Raw genomic sequence first — 22,487 nt, forward strand, 5'->3', positions numbered from 1 at the left:
ATGAATCACAGAAAGTTAGTATGCAGGTATAGCAAGTGATTAGGAAGATAAATGGAATGTTGTGTTTATTGCAAGGGGAATGGAATATAAAAAGTAGGGATGTTTTGCTACAGTTGTACAGGGCATTAGTGGGACCACATCTAGAGTTCTGTGTACAATTTTGGTCTCCTTATTTAAGAAACGATATAATTGCATTAGAAGCAGTTCAGAGAAGGTTTACTTAACTGATTCCTAGGATGAGGAGGTTATACTATGAGAAAAAGTCAGATGGGTAGGGCCTGTATCCATTGCAGTTTAGAAGAATGAGAAGTGATCTTATTGAAACATTTAAAATCCCGAGGGGACTTGATATGGTGGATGCTGAGAGGATGTTTTCCCTTGTGGGAGAGACTAGAACTAGGGGGCACAGTATAAAAATAAGGGGTCTCCCATTTAAGACAGAGATGAGCAGAAATTCTCTCAGAAGATCATGAATTTGTTGAACTCTCCTTCCCAGAGAGTGGTGGAGGCAGGGTCATTGAATATTCTTAAGGCCGAGTTAGATTCTTGATTGACGAGGGAGTCAAAGGGTAGGAAGGAAAGTGGAGTTGAGGCCACACTCAGATCATCCATGATCTTATTGAATGGTGGAGCAGACTCGAGGGAAAAATGACTTACTCTTGCTCCTAATTCATATGTTTGTGTAACTTTAAAGCAAGACTGGATCAATTAAGTGGAATACAACTAAGGTCAATTTGATAATCTAGTCATTTCTTCAATTATCAAACCAATGGGATAAGTTAAAATGAAATAGAAGGGCTGTAACACTAGATGGTTCCAAATTATTAGTACTCTAGTTAAGTAAAAACATTTCAGTTAATCACCCTATAAAATGACCTTGACGCAAGAGAAACAGCTAGTGAGTAGCTGATGAGTCTTTGGTTATTGTTATAGTTTAGTTTTATATTTTATTATGGAGGCATAGCTCTGATCCATGGAGTATGTAGCTTGTTACATGTAGATACTCCAGGACACTTTCCTGGATAACCACATACGTAGGAAGTCTTGTCAGCTACAGAAGCTTGAGCTCCGGGTTTCGGGGCTGGAATGGCAGCTGGAGTCACCTTGGTACATCTGTGAAGCCAAGAGATTTGTGGACAGCATGTTTATAAATGTGGTCATCCTTCAGCTTAAGGGTGTGCAGGGAGAAAGGGAAGGGTTGGTCACCAGGCAGAAGACCAGACGCGTAGTGCAGGAAGTCCTCAAAAAGTGCATTTCACTCTCCAACCAGCATTTCATTCTGAATACTGATCAAAGTGATGGTTCCTCTGGGGTGAGCAGCCAGAGCAAAGTCCTTAGCTAGCTCAGTTGTACAGGGGAGCAAGAGGAATATTGGAAAACCATCAGTAATAAGGGATTTGATGGCTAGGGGGACAGACAGGCATTTCTGTGGCCGCAGACATGAATCCAGAATAGTATGTTGCCTCCCTGGTACTAAAATCATGGATATCACTGAGTGGCTGCAGATAACAGGATGAGTAAAGAATCAAGGGATGCATCTCAAGGAGGTATGAATGGCAGAATGAACAGTTGCCATTTGAAAACAAAAGGAAGGAAGAGAAAAAAGACAGGAAGTGAAATAGCAAAAAAGGGAACAAAAATAGGGCAGAGGTTACAATCTAAAATTGTCTGTAAGGCTGTAAAATATACCCAGTCGAAAGATGATGTGCTGTACTTTGAGCTTCTGTTGAGCTCTACTGGAAAACTGCAGCATCTGAGGACAGAAAGGTAGAGAATTAAAATGACAAGTGACTGGAAGCTTGGAATCAGACTTGCAGGCTGAACAGGGGTGTCCTGCAAAGCGGTCACCTAATCAATGTTTGGTTCACCCAATTTAGAGGCGACCGCATCTTGAGCAGTGGATAGTCTTCACAACTGAACACAGCAAATTGCTGTTTCATCCAGAAGCAGTGTTTGGAGCCTTGGACAGTGAAAAGGGAGGTGGTAAAACAGTAGGTGTTGCATCTTCTGTGTTTGCATGGAGAGGTGCTCTGGAAAGGGGAAGGCGGGGTTGGGTGCGACCAAGGAGTGGACCAGGGTATTGCGGAGGGAACCTATCTCTTCAGAATGAAGGGGTGGTGGGGGGATGTGTTCAGTGATGGCACTAAACTGGGTGTAGCAAAAATAATGGAAGATGATCTGTTGAATTTAGAGGCTGGTGGGATGGAACGTGAGGGCAAAGGGAACCTTAGCATGGGAGAGAGGGGAAGGTGAGAACAGAAGTGCTTGAAATGGAATGGACACAATTGAGGGCCCTAACAACCAGGTGAGGGTTGGGAGACCATCTTTGGTTTAGAGAAAACGGAGACATATCAGAAGTGTTAGTATGGAAGATTGCCTTGTCGGAATAGGTGAAACAAAGATGAGAATCTGGGAGAATGAAATGGAGTCCTTACAGAAACTGGGGTGTAAGAAAATGTAGTTATGGTAGCTGTAAGATTCAGTGGACTTGTAGTTTGTTTGATAGCCTATCCCCGAGAAGTTGAGGAAGGGAAGGGAAAAGTCAGAGTTGTGTCATGATCTGGGGGCGGTAGGTGGAGCTGTCAGAGAGTTGGCATTACAGCATCCACAGTAATTTGCTTTTATACACTGGGCAAGTCTCCTGCCTTGTGGTAGAAGAAGAACATCAACTGTGGTGGATCTGTAAGTTATATTCATTTATACAGTCACAATTGGAGCAAAGTAAGTGGGGCGCTAAAGCTTAACACAAGACCAGAAGAATTAGAAGCAGTAGGCAATTCGGCCCAACGAGCCTGCTCTGCCATTTGAAAACAAATCATGGTTGATCTGATTGTGGCCTCAACTTTATTTTCTTGTTAACCCCCTATAACCTTTGACTCGATTGTCAAATATAAATCTGTCTAACTGAGCCTTAAAGGTATTCAATGACCCAGCCTCCACTGCTCTCTGGGGAAGAGAATTCCATATCACAGAATCTTTACAGTGCAGAAGGCGGCCATTCAGCCCATCGAGTCTGCACTGGCTCTCTGAAAGAGCATTCCACATAGTCCCACTCCCCCTGCTTTATCCATATAACCTTGCACATTATATCTTTTTAGGTAGAAATCCAATTCCCTTTTGAATACCTTGATCAAACCTGCCTCCACCACCCTTTCAGGAAGTTTGTTCCAGACTCCAACCACCCTCTGGGTGAAAAAAAAATTCCTCACATCACATTTACTCCTTTTGCCAATTATTTTGAATCTGTGCCCTCTAGTTCTTGATGTACACTTGAGAGGGAACAGTTTCTCACTATTAACCCTGTTCATACCCCTCTGGATCTTAAATACCTCTATCAAGTCTCTTCTCAGCCTTCTTTTCTCCAAGGGAAGTCCCAACCTCTCTAATCTATCTTCATACAGTTACAGTTCTTTATTCCTAGAATCATTCTTGAGAATGTCCTGTGTACTCTCTCCAATGCCTTCATGTCCTTCCTCAAGTATGGCGCCCAGAACTGGACGCAGTTATCCAGATGAGGCCTAACTAGGGTCTAATACAAGTTCAACATGACCTTCTTACTCTTGCACTCAATGCCCCTATTAAAAAAGCTTAAGATACTATATGCTTTATTAATTGTTCTCTCAACATGCCCTGCCATCTTGATTCAATGACATACATACATATATATATATATATATGTGTATCTTCATCTGAAAATGAATCACCTCACACTTCTCTGCATTGAACTTCATCTGCCACTTGTCTGCCCAATCCACCAACATGTTTATGGCCTTTCGAAGTTCAAGACTATCTTCATCACAGTTGACAACATTACCAATCTTTGTATCATCTGCAAATTTTGAAATCAGGCCCTGAACACCATAGTCTAGGTCATTAATATACATCAGGAAGAGCAAGGGCCCCAACACTGACCCCTGGGGAACTCCACTACAAACCTTCCCCCAATCTGAAAAGCAACCATTTGTCTCTACTGTTTCCGCCAATTTCTCATCCAAGTGCCTACTTTCCCTTTTATTCCATGACCTAGAATTTTGCTAAGTTTGTTGTCTGGCACTGTATCAAATGCCTTTGAAAATCCAAAAACACCACATCAATAGCGTTTCCCTTATCAACCTTCTCTATTATCTCTTCAAAAAACTCCTGCAGGTTAGTTAAACATGATTTTCCCTTAATGAATCTGTGCTGGCTTTCCTTAATTATCTTGCATTTGTCTAAATGACTATTGATTTTATCCCGAACTATAGTTTCCAGAAGTTTCCCTGCCACTGAGGTCAAACTGACTGGTTTGTAGTTGCCAGCTTTATCCTTGCAGCCCTTTTTGAACAAGAGTGTAACATTTGCAATTCTCCAGTCCTTTGGCACCTTCCCGTTGTCGAAGGAAGACTATCGCTAGTGCCTCAGCAATTTCCACTCACTTCCCTTGGATGCATCTCATCCGGTCCTGGCCTTTTCTAACACCTCCTCTTTCTCAATTGTAAATTATTCTAGTGTACCAGTTGTCTCCTCTCTCACCTCGGCCTGGGTAACATCTTCTTCCTTTGTTAAGACAGATGCAAGGTACTTCTTCAATACCTCTGCTATTTCTCCAGCCTCCACATGCAAGTCCCCTTTTTTATCCCTAATCTTTCTTTTACCACTCTTTTATTATTTATATGCTTATAGAAGACCTTGTAATTCCTTTTTATGCTAACTGCCAGCCTCTTTTCATGCTCTCTCCTTGCTCTTATTAGTTTCTTCACTGCCCCTCTGGTCCTTCTATATTCAGCCTGATTCTCCATTGTATTTTCTACCTGACATCTGTTGTACGCACATTTCTTCCTTTTCATCTTCACCTCTCTCTCTCGTCATCCAGGGTGCTCTGGATTTATTTGTCCCACCTTTCCTCTACAAGGGAATATACCTTGACATTGCCTGCAATACCTTTTCTTTGAAGGTGGCCCATTATTCAACCACTGTCTTTTCTGCCAACATTTGATTCCAACTCACTTGACTCAGATGCATTCTCATCCCATCTCATCGAAGTTGACTTTCCCCCAATTAATTATCCCTGCTCTGGATTGTGTCCTGTCCTTTTCCATGACCAACTTAAATCTTATGATACAATGATCACTGCCCCCAAGAGGCTCTCCCACTGATAGTTGAGCCACTTGGGCCAACTCATTCCCCAGAACCAGGTCCAAAAGTGCAAGTCCTCTTGTTGGACTGGAAACAGAGGCTAACAGCCCTCAGAAAATTTCTCACCTCTGTCTTAAATGGAAAACCCGTTATTTTTAAACTGTGTCCCCCAGTTCTAGTCTCACCCATGTGGGGAACATCCTCTCTGCATCCACTCTGTCAAGTTCCCTCAGGGTCTTATATGTTTCGATAAGATCATCTCTCATTCTTCTAAACGCTAAACTCTAAGTTCAGTTATTTAATGCAGTAGTGTTTACCAGCAGACAATATCATGACAAATTCTCCTCCTGCTTATAGTAGTGAGACTGGAATAGAAAAAAAGGCTATGAGAATGCTCATAAGATATAGTCTTAACCAATTACCACTATCAATGCTGCCCTTTTTATTGCATTGTCATTCCCTGTCAGAGACATCAACGATTATATTGTTTAGCATGTCACTTACCAAGTGAGGCACGGAATCACCATATTTATTATTGAATTGGTTCACAAAGCATTTGGCTAGCCAGTAAGCATCAACATCATTTTCTACCATCTCTTCCATTGCTTCCGCTATTGCAATAAACACCACATCCTCTGGTTCCTGAGATGAAGAAGTTTACTAGTAAGGTTTTTAAAAATCCAGGATGACAGCTGGAGAATCAGGATATCACAATATTAGCAAGTTTTTTTTTGTGTATTTGCCATCAAGATGTTGGTGAAGCTTGCAAGAGTACATTTATAACACTCTGCCCTAGTTAGCGTGAGAGGGTAATGGACTCTACTTTGTAGCAACTTCTTACAAAGCTTGTTGGGCCACTTCACAGAGCACTAAGAAATATAATCACATTAGCTAGACCAGGTAGCAATGCCAGGTTTCCTCTACTAAAAGGACATTGAGTTGGAGATTTTACAGAAATTTTGCAGCTTTTGTATCATTTTTCTAATGCTAGCCTAAAAATCAGCTGATTTACTGAACTCAATTTTATAACTTGCAAAAGGTGATATTCGAACTCTTAAATTCTGGGGCTCCTAGTCCATTATCATTAACATACTTGAACCCTTCAATAACAAATCAAAGCTAACTATGCTACATTGTGAAACAAAGTGAACACAACCAAAAGTATTATGTTTACAAATAGTTATTTGGTAGTACAGAACTTGAGTATTGCTGAAAAAAGAGACAGATCTAAGCTTTTCATCTTGCACTCATCAGGACACTTTGCAAGAATACCAATATAAGGGAAAAACAACAATTTATACTGCATGCGGAGAGAGTGCTGGTTGGTTGGCAAGTGGCGTTGCCATGGAGAATGCATCAGTGATGGTGACTGACAGTTAACTGCCAAGTGTTGTTTGAAGTTTAAATTTAAATCAGGCAGCTTGACCCCGATTAGTCAAGGCATTACCCTGACTAATGAGTCAGCAAATGGCTGTCACTTATTTTGCTTAACCGAAACAGATGCAGTGTGTGTACATGTTCTTTTTGTCTGCAAAGAACAGGGCCCTATGTATTAATCCAGTACACACAAATGCACCACACTGCGAGCCCAACTGACAATCTTCAATTGTTTGTCAGCATAATTCTGAGCACATGGAGGATTATTGAGCAAATGTTGTTCAATCATGAAATCATATCTAATGTTGGGCACTGTGTTTTGGGTTTTGCAAGCATGGGCTGGTTGGGCATGGTCTGAGCACTTCCCGTTGTGAACAGCGACTGGGACATGCTATTTGATACAATCTGCCAGCCTTTGGGATGTACAGCCTTCATGCCTAGCATCACACTGACACTGAAATTCATATACCACATCACTCATTTGTGTGATAGGCAGAACGTCATTTTGGCTTGATGGCAGCATCCTGTTAGTGGCGAATACCACTCGTGTTGCTACTGCATAGCAGCAGCGTGAAACAGCTAGCTTCACCTGTTGCTCAAATTTTTGAGATATCTTGCCCTTCCAGGGTAACCTGAAATAGACTGGGCACTTTTCAGGGCTGAAAATGGCGGCCTTAGGCCCATTCATGATATACGGTGCCAAATGATCTGCTCAGGGTAGCCATTATCCTGCAGGATGCCTTTGACGCGCCCTATTTCAGCATCAAGCTTGCACAGTGAGCAAATAGCTCAGTGCCTATTTACAATGTTGCTGATGAGGCCAATCTTTTAGCATTAGGAACTGTAAGGATCTCAATGCATATATTGACCAGTGAAGGTAGACTTGATTAGACCGTGGTAGAGAACCCCTGGCAGATTTCTCAACTAGTATGTCAAGGAAAGGGAGTTCATTTGACTGTTCCATTTAATAGGTGAATTCAACCAATCAGGGTCAAGCTGCTGGTTTAAATTTCAAACAATGCTTGGCAGTTAACTGTCAGTCACCATCACTGATGCATTCTCCATGGCAACGCCACTTGCCAGCCAATCAGCACTCTCTTCTCATACAGGTTGTTTCCCCCTTATTCTTGCGAGGTGTCCCGATGAATGCAAGGCGAAAAGCGTAGACATGTTTCTTTTTTCAGCAATATTGTGTGTTTAGTAAATCAAATGCCAAGGAACCAATAAAATCAGAAAATGCTGAACATGACTGACCAGTGACTGAGATGGACGACGTGGCAGTGTTCCAGATTCCGATTGATACATTCGGAGATAAACCCAAACCTGTGGGGTGGAATCTTGAACAAACCGAATAACTTGCAATGCTTGCAACAAATCCTGGTACTGCTCTTCTCTAAATGTCACCACAATAGAGTGTGATTCATAGTGAGGAGGAAGAATACCTTTAAAGAGATTAGGGAATTACAGGGTTAACATCAAAAAACCTCAATCACCAAAATCCATAGCTCTGAGTTCAACTTTTTGCCAGTCACTTTGAAAAACATATTGGTCTTATTCAAATTTATTCTATTTCATGTTTAAAATTCTATAACGACGAGCATTATCAATTATAAATGCATATACTGCACATTCATTTGCTCAGCGTCAAAATGAGAGGTGTTGCTAATTATGATTACGTACATTGCTACTTGTTGGCTCTGGCTCAGTGGTACCACTTTCTCAGTCAGAAAGTTGTCGGTTCAAGCCCCACTCCAGAGACTCGAGCATGTAATCTAGGCTGATACTTCACTGCAATGCTGAGGGAGTGCTGTACTGGCTGAGGTGGTGCCTTGGGTCATGCTGGGGGGGCCCTGTCTCCCCTCTCAGGTGGATGAAAATGATCCTACATCACTTACTGACAAAGAATAGGGGAGTTTCCCAGTGTTCCTGCCAATATTTATCCCGATATCCTGAGTGGCGCTTACTCAGCAATAGCCTGTCACTGATGCTCAGTTTGGGTTCTGCCAGGGCCATTCAGCTCCTGACTTCATTATAGCCTTGATCCAAACATGGACAAAAGAGCTGAACTCAAGTGGTGCAGTGAGTGACTGCCCTTGACATCAAGGCAGCATTTGACTGAGTGTGACATCAAGGAACTCTAGAAAAATTGAAGTCAACTGGAATCGGGGAAGATGGCCTCAGGGGGATCGGTTCCCAAAGGGAAAAAGGTTTTCTTTCAAAAATTTTATTAACCATCCATGTCCCCGGGACATGGACATAACTTTAAGTAAAAGTTAATCTTAATTTTTAAATTAAGTCGTGAAACCTCATCCCACCCGTGGATGAGGTTTCATGCTTTTTCAGGTGGCTGCAGTGCTCCCGACCTGCCCGCCAACCTTAAGGTTGGACGGGCAGGTCCACTAATTGCTTTTTGAATGGCCTCAATAGGCCGTTGACAGGATTGCGGGTACACAGCTGACTCAGCTACACCCCCGCCGACCTGAAAATGCAAATGATGCGGGATGACGTCGGGAGTGCCGCCTGATGTCATTCCGCGTCATTTTACGCGTCGGTGAGTGGGCCCCGCCCCTGCTCGCCGACGGGAAAATTCTTGCCCAGGTGTGGTCTCAACAAGGCCCTGTACAGATGCAGTAAGACATCCTTGCTCCTGTACTCAAGTCCTCTCACAATGAAGGCCAACATACCATTTGCCTTATTAACTGCTTGCTGCACCTGCATGCTTGCTTACAGTGATTGGTGTACAAGGACACCCAAGCCCCTTTGTACATCAACATTTCCTAATCTATCACCGTTTAAATAATACTCTGCCATTCTGCTTTTCCTACCAAAGTGGATAACTTAACACTTATCCACGTTATACTGCATCTGCCATATGTTTGCCCACTCACTCAACCTGTCTAAATCGCATTGAAGCCTCTTAACACCCTCCTCATCACTCACATTCCCACCAAGTTTCGTGTGGCCAGCAAACTTGGAAATAATACATTTGGTTCCCTCATCCAAATCTCTGATATACATTGTGATCAGCTGGGCCCAAACACTGATCCGTGATACTCCGAAAAAGACCCATTTATTCCTACTGTTTCCTGTCTGCTAACCAATTCTCAATCCATGCCAATATTACCCCAATCCCGTGTGCTTTAATTTTACACACTAACCTCTTATGTGGGACTTTATCAAAAGCTTTCTGAAAATCCAAATACACCACATCCACTGGTTCTCCCTTATCGCCATTTAGAAAGACATGGGCCAGTCAAGGGCAGTCACATGATTTTGTTAAGGGAATGTTGTGACTAACTGACTAACTTGCTTGAACGTTTGGAGGAGTTAACAAGGACAGTTGATGAGGGTAGCACATTTAATGCAATCTACATGGATTTTAGCAAAGGTCCCACCTGACAGACTGGTCAGAAAAGTAAAAGTTCTTAGGGTCCAAGGAAAAGCCCCTTAGATCCAAAATCGGCTCAGTAGCAGCAAGCCAAGATTAATGGACAACAAGCGTTTTTGTGCCTGGAAGGCTACCGCCAGTGGGGTTCCGACGGCTCCGTACTGGGCCTCTTGCTTTTCGTGGTACACATCAATGGTTTAGACTTAAGTGTAAGGGTCATGATTAATATGTTTACAGATGATACATATATTGTTTATGTGGTTGATAGTGAAGAAGAAAACTGTAAACTGCTGGAAGATATCAATGTACTGGTCAGTTGAGCAGAATAGTGGCAAGTAGAATTGAACCCAGAGAAGTGCGAGGCAATGCATTTGAGGATGGCAAAAAAGGCAAGAGAATGCACAATAAATGGTAGAATATTGAGAAATGTAGAGGAAGAGGGATCTTGGAGTACATGCTGACAGGTCGCAGGATAGATCGATAACGTGTTTAAGATGACAAATAGAACACTGTCCTTTATTAGGCAAAGCATAGAATAAAAGAGCATGGAGTTTATGCTAAAACTATATAAAACACTAATTAGGCTACAGCAGGAGTATTGCATATGGTTTTAGTTGGTGCAGGAAGGATACGATCGCACTAGAGAGGGTACAAAAGACATGAGAATGTTGCCAGGACTGGAGAATTTTAGCTATGAGGAAAGACTAAATAAGCTGGGGTTGGTTTCTTTGGAACAGAGAAGCCTGATGGAAGAGTTAATTGAGGTGTATAAAATTATGTTGGTTCTAAATAGAGTGGATAGAAAGGATATATTTTCCTTAGCAGAGAGGTCAATAATTGGTGCACAGATTTAAAGTAATTGGAAGAAGGATTAGAGGTAAACTGAGGGGAAATTTCTCTCAGAAGATGGTGGGGTCTGGAATTCACTGCCTTAAAGAGCAGTAGGGGCAAAAACCCTCTTCATATTTAAAAATGAATCCAAAATATTTGGATATGCACTACAAGGTGCACATTAAGAGCTGGAAAATAGGATTTAGCTAGATGTCTCTCAGCTGGCACAGACACAAAAATTTCAAACTAGATGATGCCTAGCTACTTCTATGCTAGACTTGTGACCAGCTTCCATATAATTTATCTCTCACTTTAATTTACACTAATTATAGTGCCATTCTCTCCCATTGTCTCACTACCTAACTGCTTATGGAGGTGCATTATTCTGCCAACACTGCCCCAAAAATAGCCAAAAAGCAACATTTTTATTTCTCCTTCCAAACAGTTTAATATGATGTAGTGTGAATTGTGGTAGCAGAGGACGTGAAAAAAAAAGTATTTTTATTATTGAATTTTTATTTATAAAATTACCTCCATAGGGACAGACAATTTGTGTACACTATTGAAATAAAAGACATGATGCCAGGAGCATTTCTTCATTATAAGCCGAGAGAGAAAAAATATGAGAAGAGGAAATGTACATAATCCTCAAGAATTAGTAGATACGGCCATAATATCATGAAATTAAAAGTATCAGTATTTACCATGGCGTTGGCTGATTTAGGATTGGCAGAAACGCAGTTTCCGACCTGGCAAGAATATTGGTAGCATCTATTCTTTTACTGGCATCCTGCCTCTGAATAGATTCATAACTGTTGGTATTTCTAATCTTAAATAGCTTTATAAGATGTAACATTGAGTGTGATACCAGGGGATATTGTGATTACCGTGTAGATAATCTAATAATATTGGTGGTATGACTATAAACATCAGGAAATTATAATTACTGGTAATAACTTGTGTTTATATCAAAAAACATGAAAATACACCTTCTAATATGCCTCTAAAACCAGGGGCGACTTATGCACGAGATACATGAAAAATTAAGGGTGTTTTGGCCAAATGTCAGGGGTCTACTTTTACATAAGATTGACTAATATTCATGTATATACAGCATCTCTTTTCAAAGAACAGCACTTTTACTGTTCATAAATTGTATCCTCATGCGACATCAGTTCACTAACTTAATCCTCTCAGCTTCAGTGCCAAATTAGAAAACCATAAAAAGAAACCCATTCTATAGAAATAATTCCAGAACGGTTGTGAGACTGACTGGAATTATACAAATATATTGACTTTCACCAACAGAGGGACTAGGTAGTGCTATCTTCTCACGCAAACTTCTTAGTTATATTATAAATGCTGGCCTGATTATTTCCTCTTCGTCAACTGCAATTCTTTTCAATAAATATGCAGATTTTGATCAGCTATTAATGTCAGTGCTGGTGCCATCAGAATCCACACTGGCAGTTGCAAGTGGTGAACAAAAGAAAACCCCAAAGACAGAAAATGCTGGAAAAACTCAGCAGGTCTAACAGCATCTGTGGAGAGAAAAAAAAGAGTTAACGTTTTGAGTCCGTATGGCTTCTTCAGAGTGACGAGTTATATGGACTTGAAATGTTAACTCTTTTTTCTCTCCACAGATGCGGTTAGACCTGCTGAGTTTTTCCAGCATTTTCTGTTTGTGTTTCAGATTTCCAGCATCGGCAGTATTTTGCTTTTATAAAAGAAAACCACACATAGCCACCGTGATCTAAAACTGAGAAACAATTTCAGCATATAGGCACACTATAAAATGAAAAGGCATCTCGAAGAGTTTTCAAGTCTTCATTTGGTTCAAGTGGCAGTGACAAGGAATTTTAGTTTTCTGGTTTAAGGCATAACTATGATCACTTTGTTGGTTTTCACTCACTCCTGCATACATTTTTCTGTATTTACCACCAGGATTGACTATCCTTTGCCTTCAGTTAAGATAACAAAAAACGCCATCCAATCAGCAAGGCTATATTCTTTGGAAATCCATCACAATTTGGAACAGTTCTGAGGTTTTTTCTAATAACGTAAATGATAAAAACCTAATATCTTCTGCATCGGTTCCCACTGTAGGGCCTGAACAGCAGCTTTTTTGTCCGCTGACCATTTCTAGGCACTAGCAGTAAATTCAGCCATCACAATTTGGAACAGTTGAGATTTTTCCTAATAACATAAATGATAAAAACCTAATATCTTCTGCATCGGTTCCCACTGTAGGGCCTGAACAACAGCTTTTTTGTCCCCTGACCATTTCTAGGCACTAGCAGTAAATTCAGACTGTATTCTTTAGAAATCCATCACAATTTGGAATAGTTGAAATTTTTTCCTTATAACGTACATGATAAAAACCTAATATCTTGTGCTTTGGTTCCCATGTAGGGCCTCAAAAGCAGCTTTTTTGTCACCCCTGACCATTTCTAGGCACTAGCAATAAATTCAGACAGATAAACAAAGCTTACTGTAACTTTTCTATAAACAATGGAGGGCTTTCAGAAAAGTTAACTATTTTCTGCACTCCAGAATCTATTGGGAAAGAGGACCCAATGTAAAATTGGTGTTTGATTGGCTGTAAACTACATGAGGTCTAGAAGTTTAATGGCTGACAATCTATTGCCTATGTGACCAGGTTATATTTCGACATGTGGATTTTAATTTTTTTTTTGCTGGATTCCTTACCACTGAGAGAAGTTCAATCAGATGACATGACAGTGCAGCAATTTGAAACTAGATGCAGTTTTCTGAAAAGTTCTTAGCAATTTTCATTAACCCTAAACATTTAGAAATTCTGAATTATGTGGCACATCCACCAGCGAAAGAGCAGCAAGTGAGGGAAATATCAGGAGCCTGAAAAGTATTCCTAAATACAAATTGATAAGATTGAGAAAGAAATAGGACTGATTTCAGAATTATATACATTTCCATATAAGACACTTCTCCTTTTCACTTAATGTCAGTGTTTTTCCTTTAAATCACTCAACAAATTTTAACAAACTTTTTCCAATTGTCTCATTTCACCTCAATCCGCCACCTCTCTTGATTCTTCCACTGTTGCTAAATTATCAGACAGCTTATCCAATATCCAGTACCAGATGAGCAGAAATTTCCTCCAATTAAATGCTGGGAAGACTGAAACCATTGTTTTTGGTCCCCGCTCCAAACTCTGTTCCTTAATCACCAACTCCGTCTCTATCCCTGGCAACAGTCCAAGATTCGGCCAGGCTGCATGCAAACTTGGTAGCACATTTGATCCCAAGCTGAGCTTCCAACCACACATTCACGCCATCACTAAGACCGCCTATTCCCACCTTCGTATCATTGCCCAACTTCATCCATGTCAACTCATCTGCTATTGAAACCCCCATTCATGATTTCCTTAGCACTCGATATGACGATTCCAACACACTCCTGGCTGGTCTTCCACATTCTACCCTCCGTAAACTTGAGATCATCTAAAACTCTGCCGCCTGTGTCCCAACTTGCAATAAGTCCCATTCACCTCTCAATCAGTGCTCACTGACCTACATTGGCTCCCAGTCAAGAAATGCCTTGATTTTTAAATTCTCATCCTTGTTTTCAATCCCCTCATGGCTTCACCACCACCACCACCTCCATTTCTGTCATCTCCTCCAGCCCCATAACCTGAGAGATATCTGCGCTCCTCTAATTCTGATCTACAGTTCTCGAATTTCCTCCCTGCACTCCTCCGCTTCACTTTTTCTCTTTAAGACAATCCTTAAAACTTAACTCTGAGCAAACATTTGGTCACCTGACCTATGTCATGAAAATATAGTAATTTTCATAATATTTTTCTGGTTTATTGTGAAGTAGGTTTATGGGGTAAGCAGTTGGGTGTGTCCGTGTGAGATTTAATTACATTTGGAATCAAGTAGTCTGCAAGCTTTAACTCATCAAAAAAGGCTAGGTGCTTGATATGCTAATGAGTAAACATGGATGCTGCCTTAGCATGTAAGTTGTAAAGGGAATTTGCATTTTTAGATAAATGAAAGGAGATTTGGATTTCAATGGGATTTTAATCTATCTACAATTAGCCAGATAAGCAAGGCTAAGGAATGTGTTAAAAACAAAAAGCTAAAAGCTACTGCGGATGCTGGAAATCCAAAACAAAACAAAAACAGAATTACCTGGAAAAACTCAGCAAGTCTGGCAGCATCGGCGGAGAAGAAATCAGTTAACGTTTCGAGCCTCCATGGCCCTTCGGCAGAACTGAAGCATAGTTTCAACAAGGGAGAAATATAAATTGGTTTAAGGTGGGTGGGGGGGGGCGGGGAAGAGACACATTGAGGGTGTGGTGTGAGCAGATAATCCAAAGATGTCACAGACAAAAGGGTCAAAGAGGTGTTGAAGGTGGTGGTCTTTGTCTGAGAAAAGTGCTAATTAAGAATGGAAAACAGGATATTCAAAGTACAGCTCTAGTGGGGGTGGGGTGGAAAGACTAAAGGTTTTAGTTTTAGATTTAAAAATAATGGAAATAGGTGGGGAAAGAAGAATCTATATAAATTATTGAAAAAAAACGGGTGGGGGGGGGAAAAGAAACGGGGTGGGGATGGGGGGAGGGGGAGTTTAAGATCTGAAGTTGTTGAATTCAATATTCAGCCCAGAGGGCTGTAAAGTGCCTAGTCGGAAGATGAGGTGCTGTTCCTCCAGTTTGCGTTGGGCTTCACTGGAACAATGCAGTAAGCCAAGGACAGACATGTTGGCAAGAGAACAGGGTGGAGTGTTAAAATGGCAAGCGACAGGGAGGTTTGGGTCTTTCTTGCGGACAGACCGCAGGTGTTCCGCAAAACGGTCGCCCAGTTTGCGTTTGGTCTCTCCAATGTAGAGGAGACCGCATTGGGAGCAACGAATGCAGTAGACTAAGTTAGGGGAAATGCAAGTGAAATGCTGCTTCACTTGAAAGGAGTGTTTGGGCCCTTGGGCGGTGAGGAGAGAGGAGGTGAAGGGGCAGGTGTTGCATCTTCTGCGTGGGCATGGGGAGGTGCCATAAGTGGGGGTTGAGGAGTAGGGGGTGATGGAGGAGTGGACCAGGGTGTCCCGGAGGGAACGATCCCTACGGAATGCCGTCAAGGGGGGTGAAGGGAAGATGTGTTTGGTGGTGGCATCATGCTGGAGTTGGCGGAAATGGCGGAGGATGATCCTTTGAATGTGGAGGCTGGTGGGGTGATAAGTGAGGACAAGGGGGACCCTATCATGTTTCTGGGAAGGAGGAGAAGGCGTGAGGGAGGATGCGCGGGATATGGGCCGGACACGGTTGAGGGCCCTGTCAACAACCGTGGATGGAAAACCTCGGTTAAGGAAGGAGGAGGACATGTCAGAGGAGCTGTTTTTGAAGGTAGCGTCATCAGAACAGATGCGACAGAGGCGAAGGAACTGAGAGAATGGGATGGAGTCCTTACAGGAAGCGGGGTGTGAGGAGCTGTAGTCGAGGTAGCTGTGGGAGTCGGTAGGCTTGTAATGGATATTGGTGGACAGTCTATCATCAGAAATTGAGACAGAGAGGTCAAGGAAGGGAAGAGAAGTGTCAGAGATGGACCATGTGAAGATGATGGAGGGGTGGAGATTGGAAGCAAAATTAATAAATTTTTCCAGGTCCCGACGAGGAATGTGTTTATTTTTCCCAAAGGTTACTAATAAATAGCAACATGAAAGTTTTTATATTGTGAGGAAGATACAGTTTCAAAGACATATGAAACAATAGAATTTACATACTAAAAAAGAGGGAAAATATATAAAGGAGAATGAGGCTGTGTGTCAAGAGATGGCCCTGTGAGATCTAACAGAAGTGTATGAAATGGCTTTAATGAAGCATTTGTGCATAAGCCAGCTGTCTACCGAAAATGAAGCTGCAGAAAGCCATTTGGAATTTCACAGTCCAGGGTATTGTGTTAATTTGCTGGATCTGTTTAAAATCTAAAATCTATTTCAGACCTTTGCCTTAAAAGGGGTGTAACTGGGAGTCAGGTTAATTAGAATTTTAGGAGTTATTATAGTAGTAATTTGTAGTCTTCTGTATGTGCTTGCCATTTTTATTTTGTTAATAAATATTTTAATTTGATTTTTAAAAAATCTCAAAGTCTTGGTGGACTTACTACTTCTGAATTCAGTGCATGCATTTCGAAATAAATACAAATTGCAAAACTGTTGCGATAACGCAACCAAGTTTCCCTCGTGGATTTGGTCCGCCTGGCACACATCTGCTACGTCATAAGGCCTAATATTTGCTCTGTAGCTTTATAATGCCTTGAGATGCTTTCACATTAAAGGCACTATAGAAATTGCTGTTATCCAATTTAGACATTACCTAAAATTCAATTCCACATTTCAGATGTTGGGAAAAATCATGTGCTCTATACAGTTTGCTGTAACTGTTGCTGTTAATCTTTGCACAACAGAAATAAGAACCATAGCTCAGAAATAACTGTTAGTATTAGGAGACAAATGAATTCACTACTGTAAAGGGTTAACCCTAATAAAAGCTTACTGCGCATGTGCAAAAGAAGCTATGTTACAGTGATGTCACTCACAGAGAGGATGTCTGAGAAGCATCTGAGAGCAGCTCTAGCTATATGATAGTCTTACTTCGAAGCTAACAGATCCCGTGACAAGCCCACCATAATAGAATTACAACACTCTTCTGTCCACTATTTTTAAAATCAGAGGCATACATCATAATTAAAACAGTACACAAAAAAAATCACATGCCCGTCCAGTAATATCACCAACAATATTTAGGTTTGTATTCAGTGGTATGATATGAAATTAAATGTTGCCACGTTACTATTTAATTCTGAGACACACATTTTGATGATCTGGTTGGACCACACAAAACACGATCAGGGTCCTGCTCTTTTCTACCCAAACTGCCCGCTATTCCCGGATCATCCCAGAATGTGAAGTTAACTCCTGGCGTTTTTTTCTCTAACACAAACCATCTCCTTAAACCCCTCTTCCCTGTCTCTTTCAACATGTGAGGAGCTCATGGACTTCTTTGCCACTAAGACGGAAACCATCAGATCAGCTGTCTGTGCTGCTTCTGTCCCTTCCCCGAGACCACTCGGTCAAACTTTCTCTAAGGCTCTCCTTTCCCCTAACCCTTGAACATGCATTTTATCTTCCTCCAATTTCTCTATCCCCCCTCACACCCTCTGAGCTCATCTTGTCCATGAGACACACCTCTTGCTCCCTCGACCCTATTCACTACTGGCTATCCAACTTCTCTTCCGGGCTCCCACATTAGCTAGTACTCTTAATAGTTCGCTCTCCTCAGTTTTTGCTCCCCCCTCACCTTCAAATTTGCAGTCATCATCCCTTCTCATAAAACCAAGCCTTGATCTCTCGATCCTTACAAACTACCATGTCCAAACTTCTTTTCCTCTTTAAAGTCATTGGGCATGTCATTGTCTCCCAAATCAATGCACATCTTTCCCAGAATCCTTCCTTGGATTCTTCAAACAGGTTTCCACACTGCCACAGTACCAAATCAGCTCTCATCAAAATCACAAATAAGATCCCATTTGACTGTGACAAAAGCCAACTATCCGTTCTCAACCTTTCTGCAACCTATGAAATGGTTGACTACACCATCCACCTCCAGTGCTTCTCCAACATCATCTAAATGGGTGGGACTGCACAAGCCAGGTTCCTTTACCTAGCCAGTTGTAACAAGAGAGAGAATCACCTGCAATGGCTTCTTTCCTGTTCCTGTGCTGTTACCCTGGTGTTCCCCAATGAACTATTCTTGACCTCCTACTACCTCTCATCTACATGTTGTCTCTTAGTGACATTGTCTGAAAACACAGCATCAGTTTACACTCTTATTCCGATGACATCCAGCTGTACCTCAACAGCACCTCTTTCAACTCCTTGAATGTCTCTAAATTGTCAGGCTACTTGCATCCAATAATGGATGAGCAGAAATTTCCTCAAACTTAACACCAGGAATATCAATTACATTGGCTTTGGTCCCCATCATAAACTCTGTTCTTTAGTCCCCAGCTTCATCCCTCTCACTGGCAGCTAGCTGAGGCTTAACCAAATTTGGCATCATATTTGACCCCGGGGTGAGCTTCCAACCACATTCCCATACCTACACTACGACTGCCTATTTCCAACTCTATAACATTCCCAAACGCAGTCCATGTCTCAGTTTATTTTATTTTTTCCATTCATTCATGGGATCAGTGTGTCACTGGCAGGGCCTGCATTTGTGGTGGTGAGCCAGATTCTTGAACCATTTTAGTCCACGTGGTGTAGGTACACCTAAATTGCTGTTGGGCAGGGAGTTCCAGGATTTTGGTCCAATGATAATGAAAGAATGGTGATATAGATCCAAGACAAAATGTATGTGACTTGCAGCTGGTGGTGTTCCCCTGTGCCTGCTCTCCTTTTCCTTCTAGGTGGAGGTCACAGGTTTGGAAGGTGCTGTCGAAGGAGATTTGGCAAGTTGCTGCAGTGAATCTTTGGATGGCACACAATGCAGCCACTGGAGTGAGTGAATGTTTAAGGTGATGGATGGAGTGTTAATTAAGCAGGCTGCTTTGTCCTAGGTGGGGTCAAGTTTCTTGAGTATTGTTGGAGCTGGACCCATCCAGGCAAATGGAAAGCATTCCATCATACTCCTGACTTGTGCATTGTGGATAGTGGACAGGCTTTGGGAAGTCAGGAGATGGGTTTTGCTGCAAAATTCCCAGAATCTGATCTGCTCTTGTAGCCACGGTGTCTATATGACTGGTCCAGTAAAGTTGAGTCAACAGTAACCCCCAAAATATGGATGGTGGATTCAGCGACAGCAATGCTGCCAAACCTTCACCCGTGCCTCTCTAACTTTTAGGCCAATTCAAAGCAATCCTGGTTGGCTTCTCGCATTCTACCCTCGATAAACTTGAGGTCATCCAAAACTCTGCTCCCTTTGTCCTAACCTGTACCAAGTCTCATTCATCCATCATCACCAACTCCTAGTTCAGTAACATCTTGATTTTAAAATTGTCCATTTTCAAATTCCTCCAAGGCTTCACCCATCCCCATATCTGTAGTCTCCTGCAGCCTCACAGTCCTCTGAGATATTAGCGTTCCTCCAACTCTGGCCTCTTGAGCATCTCCCATTTTCAAATCCAAAGTTCTGTCTGCAAAAGTAGATTTTCATTGCTTTTCACATGTGACGTTGCAGGCTCAGTTTTTAAAAGTTTGTTCAGATTTTAGCTTTTGAACCTCCATATTGTCCTCCATGTTTGTAGTCTCTTCATTATTTAAATCCAAAAATAAGTTTTTCCATGATTAAACCATCACTTAAACCATCACTTAAACCATCTCTTCATTTTTAATTTCATTTCCAAACTCAAGCATTGTAATTTTCTTTTTGAGATAAGTTCACTACAGCTTCATTTTTGTGCCAACTTGCTCCTTCATTGGTAAAAATTCTCCTTGGCCACTTAAAAAAAATGGACTGATACTTTTAATATTCAAGATGAAAAGTTTGATATTCAAGTTTGGTCTCTTTCTCCATGGCAACACCTTGGTCAGAGTTGACTTGCCGACCAATCAGCACCCTTTTGAAGTAAAATGAATTGCTGTGATTGTTTGAAATTTGGCATTCTTGCCTTTGTCCCAATGAGTACAAATCGAAAAGCTTCAGCAACATGTTTTTCTTTTCAGCAATATTAAAGTTCTGTATTACAGGCTGTTTGGTCTGATCTTTAAATAATTTGTAATACTTAAGATTTCCCTGTTCTCATTCCAAACAAATTTTATTTAATTCCTTTTGAGCAACATTGACAACTTTCTCATTTTGGACTTCATTTTTTTTCTAACACCGAGTCTTCAACGCAATTCACAAACCACATTATGTCAATCACTGTGGGTTTTTAAATGATCTTTTGAACTCTGTTCAACTGCTTGGATTTCGGTACCTCAACACTGACAGGCATTGTTAATTCAGTCACAACAACAAAAAATGCTGGAAAAACTCAGCAGGTCTGACCTGCTGAGTCTTTCCAGCATTTTTTGTTTTTGTTTCAGATTTCCAGCATCCGCAGTATTTTGCGTTTATCATATTGTTAATTCAGTGTTGTGTGTCATTAATCCTTCAGGGTTACTTTGCGGTTTCAGTTCTGTGAAAAACTTTGATTTGGAACTTCTGCTGCCTAATATTATGGAAACATCAATATTTTTACTTGGATCAATTCCTTGCTCAACTGGATCACAAATATTCAAGAGGTTTTCACCATTCCCGAACTGTGGCATACCGTCCCAGATTGTGGAAAAAATGACACTGCCTACTATATCATTTCCCAATACAAAATCGACATGATTAATGGATAATTTAGAAACAATACTGACAATAACAGATTTCTTTACCAGAGCACAATTAAAATTCATACCACACAACGGGATAGAGACACACTTCCCACCAATACCCTTTATCAATACATTTTTATCTAGCAAACTTTCTGAAGAAAGTCTAAATGTTTTGCTAACATTTTGAACCCATATCCCTTACGATAACAATCTTTCTAGGTTCCTCCTTGCACAAAAATCGAGTGCCTTCCTCTTCAAATATAAATCCTTCATAATCCCTCACACCCACAGTAAAAACATTCAAAGTGAACACTTTCTTACAAACTTCACTCTATGGTGCTGGTTTCTTTGAATAAATGCCTGTCTCATGTACCAAGCTACTGGCAGCACCACTTGTTTTAACTTGGAGGTGAGAGGAGCATGCCCACTGCATTCAGGTAAGTGCTTATTACAAAGTTACCTTTTTGGCGGCAGCCTGCAGTGCTCACTTTAAGGATCGCTGGTTAGGCCATATGTCAACCTGGTTTTTCTTAAACATCACCAGTATAGGGGATCTCCAGTAGGCGTTAAGCCCTTTGTTTGCATATGCAATGGGATGAATGCCTGTTTCAGGCATTGGCCCAGGACACCCATTTTGCCTATACCAACATGGCATCTGGTGCACTTCCAGTACGTAATAAGTGTGCGTTTCCTCTCTGATTATCGACGGCATAGGTGCCCATTTAATGCCCGAAAACAGGTGTGGAATCATTCAGTTTCTAGGCTGAGAAATCAGTAACACAATTATTCAGAGGTGACAGCAGCCTCAATCAGATGAGTAGAACCTGGTTTGCAAGAAGCATGAAGTGACTTCTAATGTTGCGGATAGGTCACATTGTTACATATTTGAATTCTTAAACTTACTTTAATGAAACTGTGCATCAGACAGAAAGGAAGATAACTGGCAGATGGAATTTAACCCTGAAAAGTGAGAGGTGATACACTTTGGAAGGAGTAATTTGACAAGGAAGCATTCAATGAACGGCATGACACTAGGAAGTTCTGAGGAACAAAGGGGCCTTGGCGTGTGTGTCCATAGATCTCTGAAGGCAGAGGGGCATGTTAGTGGGGTGGTAAAAAAGGCACATGGGACACTTGCTTTTATCAATCGAGGCATAGATTACAAAAGTAGGGAGGTCATGTTGGAGTTGTATAGAACCTTGGTGAGGCCACAGCTGGAGTACTGTGTGCAGTTCTGGTCGCCACATTATAGGAAGGATGTGATTGCACTGGAGGGGGTGCAGAGGAGATTCACCAGGATGTTGCCTGGGATGAAACATTTAAGTTATGAAGAGAGGTTGGATAGACTCGGGTTGTTTTCATTGGAGCAGAGAAGACTGAGGGGGCGACCTGATCGAGGTATACAAGATTATGAGGGACATGGACAGGGTGG

General features: G+C 41.5%; 1 protein-coding gene across 2 annotated transcripts in view; it reads right to left on the reverse strand.

Annotated features, from left to right (window-relative positions):
• Positions 1 to 22,487, reverse strand: part of tbc1d7 (TBC1 domain family, member 7) — a 65,453-nt gene that overhangs the window by 24,180 nt on the left and 18,786 nt on the right. For both annotated transcript variants that reach the window (XM_078539145.1, XM_078539146.1), the window contains 2 exons: positions 7,747 to 7,934; positions 5,620 to 5,757 (listed from right to left, as the gene is read on the reverse strand). In XM_078539145.1, coding sequence (XP_078395271.1) covers positions 5,620 to 5,757; positions 7,747 to 7,934 — 326 coding nt within the window. The remainder of the gene's footprint in view (positions 1 to 5,619; positions 5,758 to 7,746; positions 7,935 to 22,487) is intronic.

Source organism: Cetorhinus maximus, chromosome 3, assembly GCF_964194155.1.
Source record: "Cetorhinus maximus chromosome 3, sCetMax3.hap1.1, whole genome shotgun sequence".
Lineage (NCBI taxonomy): Eukaryota > Metazoa > Chordata > Chondrichthyes > Lamniformes > Cetorhinidae > Cetorhinus > Cetorhinus maximus.